Consider the following 12,500-nt stretch of genomic DNA (forward strand, 5'->3'; position numbering starts at 1 on the left):
TATATATTTATATATATTTATATATATATATATATATACTATATAGTTATATATACTATAAATTATAATAAGCACAAACGCAGAGCAAGCATCAGTTTAACGGATGCTTTAATCATGAAATTAATTTCCATAAATATACAGAACCTTGCTATTTTGGAAATTATTAGCATTTGTAAACGATAACTTTAGGTGAAAATAAGTTACAAAATTAATTTTGATTTGGATAGCAAAGGAAGTGGTATCAAGCTTTGTAGAGGAATTGTGTTAGTATAGGTTTAAGCTCATCGTTTTTTAAGCTAAAGGGTAAAGGATTAAATTCTTAGACTTGAGTAAAAACCAATTACGAATAATGCTTCTAACTTAACAAAAAAAAACTAGATCTCTAAAAGTCCTGCTAATCAACTAGAACAGATTCTAATTGACGGTGCTTACTCTCTCTCTCTCTCTCTCTCTCTCTCTCTCTCTCACCACATTTGTTTCTCTTTCGTTTTAACCGCTCAAGCTCCAGACGTGTGCAGAAAATCGATAACGTTGAAAGAAGGTCATCAGAGAAGGCTGGGTTGGCTCTTGGAAGCGGACGATTTTAGCCTATCGACGAAGGAACGGAGAAAAGTGAATACAATCTCAGACAAGAGCAAATCGTTAATTTTGAAAGCATTGGAATAAACGAAGCCTGCACATTCAATAAACTTAGTAGAGAAAGACACTATAGAGGCCACGAGTAAAAAGGTTCTGTAAACTGATTGACACTCGAGCCATAATAGAATAATGAATGAAACATGAAAATATATTGATTTCCTGGAATGTTCTTAATGTGAATATTATGATAACGGAACAAATAGGAAAGTTGTTTGTTACTTTTTGTGATGATATGAAAACAGAGATACTGAGTTGTGAAGGAGGGAGTAAAGTAATTATCAATATTATATTATAGATATAGATATGTGAGTGTGTGTGTTTTTGTGCGTCTGTGTGTGTGTGTGTGTACTTTGACTAAATCATTGTCAGGAGATTATAGTTTTTGTACAATTTCTGGCATGGATTTTCTGTACTTTATGAAAAAACAAGTTTTCCGTTCAATGCAGTTATTATTAGTATCATTGTTATTTTCAAGATGCATAGATTTTTTTTTTAATCAGAAGTAAATAGAACTTAACACATCATGTTTCCTTTCGCTACCAACATCGCTGTAAAATCATGGATTTCTTATGCAAAAAGTTGTGAAAGGTAAAGTTGTGATTGTATTATACTTCACTTTAACGATTGGTCAGTCTTACTACTGTAGATAAAGTTGTATTATGGAGTGATATCGAACCTGAATAATGTTTCTGCCCTTGCTTGAACCCGCGCCAAAGAAAATGGAGCCATGTTTTTAGGGATATTTAAACATGACCGTCATATGGCCGGTTGTTTTCATTAAGAGAATACAGATATGCCTTAGTTTTGTAGTATTTTTTTTCATTATTTTCCTATAATATCCGTATGTGACTGCTAGCTCATAATGATGTAGGAATCATTTGTCTTTTCTGTTGATGTATGAATTTAATATCAGAGAAATTTGATTGAGCATATAGAATTCTAGTTTAGGGGAATTTATTCAATATATTGAGTTCTATATATATTATTGAGCATATGGAATTCTATTTTAGGGGAATTTATTGAGCATCTATAATTCTATTTTAGTGGAATTTATTGTGCATATAGAATTCTATTTTAGGGGAATTTATTGAGCGTATGGAATTCTGTTTTATTGGAATTTATCGAGCATTAGAATTTTGTTTCAGGGGATTTTATTGAGCATATGCAATTTATTTTATGAGAATTTATCGAGCATTAGAATTTTGTTTCAGGGGATTTTATTGAGCACGTGGAATTCTATTATAGGGGAATTATTGAGCAAATGGAATTCTATTTTAGGGCAATTTATTGAGAAAATGGAATTCTGTTATAGGGGAATTTATTGACCATATAGAATTCTATTTTCGGGAATTTATTGAATAAATATACATAATTCTATTTTAGGGGAGTTTATTAAGCAAATGAAATTCTATTTTATGGGAATTAATTGACCAAATCGAATTCTATTTTAGGGGAATTTATTGAACAAATGGAATTCTATTTTAGGGGAATTTATTGAACAAATGAAATCCTATTATAGGGGAATTTATTGAGGATATGGGATTCTATCTTGGGGGAATTTATTGAGCATTGCATAGGCTTTTGGCTTCATCCATAAGAATGTTTGGGTCATTAATGAAGAACAATAATACGTCACATGCGTGGGTTCTAAATCCAGCTGTCAAGGGAGGAGGTATATTTATTACCCATTTGGATTCGTTGGTACAAAGTAAAGGGATTTGTTATTTATTAGGAAAATTAATTGTAGTACGTAAATGTGACCCACATTTATTAGAATACAAAATGTTTAATGTTCAATTCCGGCTAAGAAGACTGAATAAATATATATATACATATATATAAATATTATTTATATATATATATATATATATATATATATATATATATATATATATACACACACCCCACACACACACACACACACACACACACACACACACACACACATATTCAGTTGTCTTATCGAAATTAAACATTATACATTTCGCCTATAGTATATACTCGTACAGTATGTTTTATATATATATATATATATATATATACATATATATATACATACATACATACATACATACATACATATGTGTGTGTATACACCTTTGAAATTGTGAATGTTGCGCGTAAAATAGGAAATTCCTGACTTATTTTCCTCACTCCTAAAAGCATTATGCTAATTGCGTGTGATTTTAAAACATTGTTTTCTTCGGAGAGAGAGAGAGAGAGAAGAGAGAGAGGGGAGAGGGAAGGGAAAGGGAAAAAGGAAAGGGGAGAGAGGAGAGAGACGAGAGAGAGAGAGAGAGAAAGAAGAGAGAGAGTTTACATTCTATTCTTGACATGTAAATGATTTTTCGCATCCTGGCCCTGTGCATAAATAAGACACAAGAAGAAAATGAATGGACTACTTTCAGATTCATTGTAAACTTATTATTATTAAAGATTTTCCTTCACACTTTGGTCTCCCCGTGACGATAAAGGCCTGTCACGTTGCGTTTGGGATGATCACTGATGAGGGATTATGATGATGATGGTGATGACGGTAGACATAATGAGACCGTCTTTGATTGATGATTGCAGATAAAATGAAATCCAGAGAACTACGGCGATGAAATCAGTTCGCAATGTTTGCCGGTTCTTATTACGTCTGATGATGATGGTAGGTTCCGTGTGATTAGTTGCGCCATTGTTTCTCAGAGCCGAATTATGAAAAGACACATATTAGAAAAGATGTTAACTCTGGAAATTTAACTACACGTTCTATGACAAAACATCTCTCCTCAATTTAACCAATGAATTAGGTTTATTAGATACAAAATTGTTTACGAAAAGTTGTATGTGTATATAATTGCATGTGTGTGTGCAGAACATAAATACTTACATACATACAAACATACTATATCGATCGATCTATCTATCTGTCTATCTCTATAAATATATATATATATACATATATATATATGTGTGCATATATATATATATATATATATATATATATATATATATATGATATATATAGTGAGAGAGAGAGAGAGAGAGAGAGAGAGAGAGAGAGGAACTTTAATACAAAGATACAGTACGTACTGAAAGAGAGAAAGTAAAAAAAAAAATTTAACTTGTATCACCCGCAGCTTGGTTGTGGAAGCTCCAAGACTGTTACAAAGAGACGTCGATATCTTTACTCGGAAAGAAGTCGCTCAAGAGTGAAGAATTATGAGTTAATGACCTCTCTCTCTCTCTCTCTCTCTCTCTCTCTCTCTCTCTCTCTCTCTCTCTCTCTCTCTCGTGCGGGCGCGTATTTGCCAAGTGTCTCGAAGTCATTCGTTTCAAATTAGGGCAGAAATGGAGACGGAATGTAAAAAGAAAGCTTCATATAAGAGGTCTCTAAAATTCCTCGCTGGAGAACAAAAGAGATCATTTCATTTGATGGTGTCTGGTCCAGTTCAGGAGAAAGATATAATTCCATATTTATTTTTCCAGTTAGATTATAATTTATCGGCCCAGGATGGCTTCCAGGAGTGAAAGGATCCTGGAAATATGATTGAAAGTTTCTTCTAACATTTCCAGTTTGGGTGAAGATAGACGAAACATTTGATTTCTCATCTGACTCACTACGAATATCCATAAAAGGTTCAGAGGTTCGTGTGGTCCTGTAGGTTCGTTGTAGTTTCCAGAGGTAGTTGTAGTCCGTAGGGTCGTAAAGGTCGTTTCGTGTAAAGGTTCAGAGGTTCGTGTAGGTCCTGTAGGTTCGTGTAAAGTTTCAGAGGTTCTTGCAGGGCCTGTTAGTTCGTGTAAAGGGTCCGAGGTTTCGTGTAAAGGTTCAGAGGTTCGTGTAAAGGTTCAGAGGTTCGTGCAGGTCCTGTAGGTTCGTGTAAAGGTTCCCAGGTTTGTGTAAAGGGTCCGTGGTTCGTGTAGATCCTGTAGGTTCGTGTAAAGGGTCCGAGATTCGTGTAAAGTTTCCGAGGTTTCGTGCAAAGGTTCCGAGGTTTGTGTAGGTCCTGTAGGATCGTACGAGAGAAAGAGGATATTTAGCATAAGCTCCTTTGACTTGTGTGGAAACCAAAACCGGGTCCATTTCTGCTTTGACTTTCAAGGCCATTAAGTTAAAGAGTTCGAGGTTTCTTCAGACAACCCGCTCATAAAAATGACTTCCATCAAAGGAACAAAAGAATAAATTTCAATACAAATGCAGAGGGGGCCTTTCGTTCCATTAGTCTGACAGTATTTTAAGCCAAGACCAGAACTTAGTTGCTTGGAACGTTTCTCTGATATTGAGGGAAGCAAACCCTAGATGTCTGGTTATTTATTTATTTTTTTCTATAACTGACTTTTGAGCAAACAACCTGGTTTCAGGTTAACCTTTTAGAAAAGAACGGGAAAAGCCGTCCAAGCAGTAGTTTTGGTTTCGTTATTAATTCAACGTCAGCCAGATGGTTGACTACTTCACTCCACAGAGAATGGAGAAAAGAAAAAATCTCAATTGCTAAGTGCTAAGGAACCGGCGTGTTGTCTTGATTTTAATTATAGATTCGAAGCCCAAAAGGAAGTGGTTTCAGCGAGGCCAAACGGCTCATTTCGAGTCGTTGCCATTAGGAAAGTCTTTCCCTTTTACAGTCCCTGAGTATAGGAGACAATGGCTGGTTCCCGGGAGCAGCAGAGGCAGGTGTTCTTTCGTATAGCCTGAGCATACAGAGTCGTGTTTCACGCAGTGGTAATGATGTTAACTGTTCCGGAAACCTATAAAAAAGTTATTTACATTTGGCGTGAAAGACAGAACAATATAATTTTATCTGTATCCTTACCGTCGCTTGTATTGAATAGCGTCGGCGTTCTATTAAACTAATTAGTTTACCCAACACAGAATCATTTTGGGAACACCGGTAAGTAGCTTATACTAGTTAGTAGCCGATGCTAGTTAATCCTACTGTGTTTAAGTCGGATATCAGAAATAGCCCGAATGATAATTAAGCGAATGTTCTGGTGATAGAAGTTTACTCTCGACGTGATTCGGAAGTCACGTAAAGCCGTTGGTCCCGTTGCTGAATTGTTAACAACTGGTTCCATGCAACGCAAAAACATCATACAAACAAACATCGCTCTACCAGTGGTCGTCGAGGCCGAGAATTAGTTAATGTTGAATAATGTTTATCAATAGTTCTCATTCATTTATACGAAGTCTTGCTATATTCGGGCCCAGAACTTCCACTTACAACGAAAATTGAATTCCTTTCCATTTCTTCCCATTTCATGGTGTAACTGAGTGCTCCGAGTTAGAATTTGTTCAGCTCCACCGACCAAGGGTGATAAAACGAGAGAGAGAGAGAGAGAGAGAGAGAGAGAGAGAGAGAGAGAGAGAGAGAGAGAGAATTACGGGACGCAGGTGTGGGAGCCGTAGGCTGGAGTGATGTCTGCGTATATTCTTGGTTACGCTCATAAAATAAGGAAAAAAAAAAAACGGTCAAAGTGGTATCATACGGAAATAGAAATGATAGATGTTTTTCAGAAAGCAAAAGTAGGTGATAGGACAAATTTACTAGAGCACAATGGAAAGCCGTAAGCCGAAGTCACATTAAAAATGCCATTTTGTCTTTTCTATAATTGCGATTTTTATGAACAAAGGATTAAATATGAGTAAATGAAAAAAAAAAGTGATGTTAGGGAGCGTAATGGAAGTTTGTGAACCACTCCATATTGAGTTATTGACATAAACGTAAACCAAACGTTTGCTCAGGGAAGGACAAACTATACATTTATGTACTACTTACAAAGTTATGGTTAGGAACATTAAAAAGAACAAAAAAAAAAAAAAAAAGAGTCTTTGAAAAGGCTAAAAGAAGTGAAGATTGAAGCAGATGATTTTGAGGAGACCTGTTTGAACTAGAGGGGTCTAGATTATAAGAGGTCAAGTAAAAAGATGAAAAGTGCAGTAAGAACATGGAAAATGGGTCAGATGTTACCATTTTCTGTGGAGTTTTATTATGTGAACAGGTTTAAATGGTATAAAAAGCAGTTAAAAGAATGTACACCGGTTTAAATTGTATAAAAAAAAACAGTTGAAAAAGCTGAATGGTATGAAAATACAATTGACTGAACAAAGATTACAATCTTGTTACAGAATAAAATAATAAAAAAATATTTTTAGTTAGCTGAAAAGGATGTCAATTCGTCTTCATATACACGAAGTTAAAATATTCAGGAAAATTTGAAACCATAATGTCCCGGAAACTTCTTATTGTTATTGTTAGTATTTAAAGACTCCCTGATCATTCCAGCCATCTTTTCGTGACGGGCAGATTCTTTGTAGTGACATCCAGTGTTTTATTTGATTTGTGTGATCAGCAGACGACGAAGATAACAGAAACTTCAAGTGTCAACAGACTTCCTTCTGCTGCGGAAAATAACTGAACTGAGTTTCATCCCTGACGTCCCTTCTGTCCGCTCTGACGGACATATTTAAAAATGAGAGTAGGAAATGTATTATTATTATTATGATATCAATAGATGGAACCCATTCACATGGAACAAGCATACAGGGGGGCCGTTGACTTGAAATTCAAGCTTCCAAAGAATGTTGGTCTCAACCTCCTACCGCAGACCCCTACACTGCAGCAGTAACTGATCATGATACAGAGCCAGAGATATTTCATCGCCCTGGTGGAGACGCGAACCCGCTACATCTGAGTGGCATACCAAGAGACTAACCACTATACCAGGGAATGAGTGTAGAAAATATATCGATCCATGTGTAGCTTGAATCCTTCCAAAGACAAAAAGAAACAATATCTATTGTGTCCTCTTTTGTTTTTCATATTCACACAAGATAACAAACCAAAGAGGAGCAAATCATACATTTAAATAATATACTGACACACAATATATATATATATATATATATATATATATATATATATATATCTATATATATATATATATATATATATATACATACATGTACATATAATATAAAACCTGAACTCTAAGCTTTCTTTCCTTTTTCCTTGTATTTCATTGAATAAAATTATGATTTTGCCCAAGCTCCTTTGTGTGTGTGTGTGTGTGTGTGTGTGCGATGTAGCAATATAAATAAAAACAAATCCTTCTGGCCAGCCCTGTGAAAGCTGATAATTATGTATAATCAGCTCAGTGGTATAGTAAAACTTTTTAATTAATTAATAATAATATCCACAAGGTAAACACCAATCCTCGTTTCCGACTTTATACCGCGGTACACGAGTGTTTTCAAGTGGCTTAACAAATTCCTTTGAGATACGTCACGAATATTTTGATAATGTTATCGGTTCTGTCGGTATCATTAATACCGAGATAAGAAATTAGACCATAAGTATAAAGTGACTTCGTCGTGAGTTCTAGTTTAGCTTATTTGTTTTGTGTGTGTTTGGTATTCATGGGAAATTTAGCCGAAATCTTTTGTTTTTAATCGATGGCTTTGAAGGTAGAGGAGTTGTGTTTTATAGATGGTAAGTTTGTGTCATTTTGTGGTTGAAAATTTAAAAGGGGAAAGTTCGCACTATTTACTAGAACGTTTTTGAAATGATTTTCATCTTTTTTTTCTTTTTTTCTGATGAAAGCTAATTTTTAAATAATGAATCTTTGAGGAACACCAACATATATAGTGATATCAGTACATTCCTTGGTGGATGATTTTGAACGATAGAATAAATATATTTGTAACCAATACTGATTGAGCATTTGCGCGTAACGTTACTGAAAATGAAATGGTATCAGTAAAAAAGACTTTTGGATAATAATGTCAATTTTAGTGATAATTTACGCGCCCGCGTGCACACAAATATATATATATGTATATATATGTATTTATATGTATATATATATATATATATATATATATATATGTATATATATATATGTATATGTATATATATATTGTATATATATGTATATATATATATATATATGTATTTATATGTGTGTATATATATATATATATATATATTTTATTTTCTGTGCGTTATGTAATTAAAAATGGCATTGTTATGCAAAAGTTTATTAGATTGATACCGTTTTAGTTTCAGTAACGTCACGCGCAAATGCCCTATTGGTATTGGCTACAAATTAATTAATCTTATACCGTTCAAAACCAGTAAGCAAGGTATGGAATAATACCATCTCTCAAAACCCAGTTCATGCTAACAGTGGACATATATAACATATAACATCTATGTGGCATTAGCTTTTCCGTCATAATTTTCTCCGTTGCGTCGACCTTTCAGTCATAATTAATGTACGCTATAAAGGCTTTATGATTTTCATGTGAGAGAGAGAGAGAGAGAGAGAGAGAGAGAGAGAGAGAGAGAGAGAGAGTAACGGCTGTTCTTGCATTTTATATCATTAGAAATTGTTAACTAGACTGTGAAGAACCACAGCACTGGCCCTGCTCTCAACGTCCTAGGAGTCGGAGTTGCCTATACTGAATCGTTCTGTTGCTTCTATGGTTTGCTTAGTTGCGCTATTCATTCGTTATCCGTTGCATTACTGTTATTTGGTTCCGGTTTGTTACCTAGATGTTTGTCATTCATATTGAAGGATTACTAGTGCATATATATATATATATATATATATATATATATTATATTATGTATGTTATGTATGTATATGTATATATATATATATAGATGTATATGTATATATATATATATATTATATATATATACATATATATATATATATATATATATATATATTATAAATATATATACACACACACACAGACACACACACATATATATATATATATATATATATATATGTATATGTATGTATGCATGTATATATTAAACACATCTGCACTGCGTGCACTAGTAATTCTTAAAAAAGAATCACAAACTTCAATACTATATATATATATATATATATATATATATATATATATATAAATAAAGTAGTATACCTATATAAATTATTATTATATGTACATATATCTGTTTATTGTATATACGTATATATATATATATATATATATATATATATATATATATTATTATTTAAGTATATCTATATAATTACGCACAAAGTTAATGAAAACTTTTTCTGTCGCTTCGACGATCTTCCAAATACAATGCATTAAGTGATGTTGGCTGTTGCCGTAGATTTTTGTTAAGAGTAGTTAAGTCTTATTTTACTTGCTTTCTTTCTTGTCTCCAAGTAAAAGGAATTGCATTTTATTCTCATTTAGAGAAATACTCTGTTACTTTTTCTTATCGTACTTCCCTTCTAGACTATTTTAATGCTTCATTTTTTGCTCCTAAGTTATTTTCCTCTCCCAGTCAGTTCAACTGATATTTGGGTCATATAGTAGGTCTTCCGTTGCCTATTTTACCAGGCAAGAGACAGGATGATCAAAGAATTAAAAGAGAAAACATAAACATAGCACTGTGACTATGATGAAGGACTTGTCAAATTCGCAACAATACATGAAATTCAGCATGACCGACAATCCTCAATGAAGAATCGTCTTGACGTGACATAGTATATAACATCGTCTCGTGAAGTAGGTCTTTAAACTGCCGGTGGTCTCCATAAGTACTGACCTGGGAAAGACCAGACAAAACCACATGTGTTTAGCACGTGACGCGCGTGTTCGTGCGTGCGTTTGTGTGTGTGTACGCTGGCAGTAGTATGGCCCCAAACTGCATTGTTGTGAAGTTACACAATTAAGTCAGAATGGTTTTATTTTTTGGCAACTCTTATGTGTTTAAATGAGATTATCGTGATGAAATCGGGACGCTTACTGACTTCGTATTTCTGATTCCATAATCGTTTATTGATTGATATGATAGTATCCATGAGCATAATTTTAATGGTTTGTTCTTGTAAGGTTTCATCCCTACAAATCGGTTTACGGTTTTTTTTCTGCTTGTGTACCCCCACACACTACTCTCTAGGGTTTCTCTTAGCTCATGCTACTCTTTTTCTAATTCCTTGAGAGAGAGAGAGAGAGAGAGAGAGAGAGAGAGAGAGAGAGAGAGAGAGAGAGAGAGAGAGATGGTTGAATTATGAGCATGATTGAATGTTACAGAATAAGGTTTTAAAAGTTGAGGAAAGATGGCTCTTATTTTAATACATAAAACTGCACAATTCTTTTTTTTTTTTCACCAAACGCCATAGATGCTAACATAATTGAACTAAGACCATTTCTGTTGCACGGTTAAAGAAACTATCATTCACAGTAACATCTACAACAATGAAAAAAAAAAAAAAAAATTCCAGATGAAAGTGAACTTCTGTGAGCCGAGATAATTGTCTGACCTCCTATTAAAGTAGGTCGCACGCAAGAATGTGATGTAGTTTTCCGAGGGGGAATGCAGTAACGAGAGAAATGGAATGAGAGAGGAGAGAAGGTTAGTAATAAGATGGGGTTTTCATGTATTGCATTAATGAATTGGGCCATTTTGGAATCAAACGTAAGTGAGGAAAATGGTTTGAAAGTTGCTATAAGAAAGTGTACTGGAAATGTAAACCAAAGTCATTTATTGTAGGCTGGAGATGTCAGTCTATTTGACGTGATGGATGTTGGTGTTTCTGCTTGAAGGATTGAATCCTAGAACTGCTGCAGTCTTGTAGGATTGGCTATTAAATGGAGGGACAATTGAAGGATGGAATCCAAGGAATCCTGCAGTCATGTAGGATTGGCTATTTGTCGTAATGGAGGAACTATTGAAAATGACATATAAAACAACAGTAGAGACAGTAAATCTGTGGCTCGTCTAAAATGTTCTAACTAGGGTTTTGCAAGTACGAGAATATAAGAAAAGAGACTCGATGAGGAACGAGAGAAAGATCGTATATTTGAAGAGGTGGTTCTGTTTTTTTGGTAGGTAAATGTCTCGCATCTTTCTGATGCAGTTCGATGGAGACCTGGCTTCTCTCGGAAACCTGAGAATGAGGGTGGGACTGATGGATGGCGAAGAATATGTCGCGCGGGCAGACGAGGTGTTGAGAACTCCCTTGTTATACATTTTAGTAGCTCTGAAGATGTGAAAGACTTTGCAGTTGAGTTTTTTGCTTCATTCTCCTGTTGGTTAATTACTGGTCGCTCTCCTTTTCTCTCTCTTACGTTTTCTTTTCGGTATTGGAACCTCGTTATAAAACTAGCAATATAGATGATGCTCCTCAGTGGCGTGGTTGGTGTGGTGTTGGCGTGCCACCTCGGTGGCCGCGAGTTCGATTCTCGAGCATTCCATGGAGGAGTGAGAGATGTGTATTTCTGGTGATAGAAGTTCACTCTCGACGTGGTTCGGAAGTCACGTAAAGCCCTTGGTCCCGTTGCTGAATAACCTCTAGTTCCATGCAACGTAAAAACACCATACAAACAAACAAAATCAAGCAATATTGATGGTTTTGATGATGATGGACACATAAAATGAGTCTGGTTCTCCAGAATTGTTTCCAAGTGAATAAAGTTTTCAGGTTAAAATTACTCGGGCAGCCATTGAGCTAAAAAGAAAACAGTTCCTCATATAATGTTTATTAACGTGGAAATCTTCCGGGAAGAGTTGATAAGAATACGTTATTTTTCAAGATGGTTTGATATTTATTTGAATTTTAGATTTTTTTTGCGCATAAAAGAATTTTCAATATATATTAAATGCTTCATAGAATATGGAAGTGTTCACACACGTTTGAACACCAGTTGTAATTTCTGTAATGAGATTTTTGTCGGTTTACAAAAATGTAAAGAATCTTATGACAGAACACGTACTGTATTGAATTGTGAAAATGAGACATAGGTAGACATTGTTGAACGGCCAAGGCTTTACAATCGATTTTGTGTAACTCTACTCGTCGATAAGCTTATAGCAATCCTTAATCGTTTATTAGACACTAAC

At 34.5% G+C, this 12,500-nt stretch overlaps 1 protein-coding gene across 11 annotated transcripts in view; it reads left to right on the forward strand.

The window, feature by feature from the left end:
- LOC135198695 (uncharacterized) overlaps positions 1-12,500 on the forward strand; it is a 325,058-nt gene that overhangs the window by 186,905 nt on the left and 125,653 nt on the right. Inside the window, exon 1 of one of the 11 annotated variants that reach the window (XM_064226648.1) lies at positions 8,001-8,111. The exons of the other annotated variants lie outside the window; for them this stretch is intronic. Within the exon in view, the coding sequence (XP_064082718.1) occupies positions 8,075-8,111 (37 nt within the window). The 5' untranslated portion in view covers positions 8,001-8,074. Of the gene's footprint in view, positions 1-8,000; positions 8,112-12,500 lie in introns of those variants that run through there. 11 annotated transcript variants of the gene reach the window in all.

The sequence above is a fragment of the Macrobrachium nipponense genome, chromosome 23 (genome assembly GCF_015104395.2).
Source record: "Macrobrachium nipponense isolate FS-2020 chromosome 23, ASM1510439v2, whole genome shotgun sequence".
Classification (NCBI taxonomy): Eukaryota; Metazoa; Arthropoda; class Malacostraca; order Decapoda; family Palaemonidae; genus Macrobrachium; species Macrobrachium nipponense.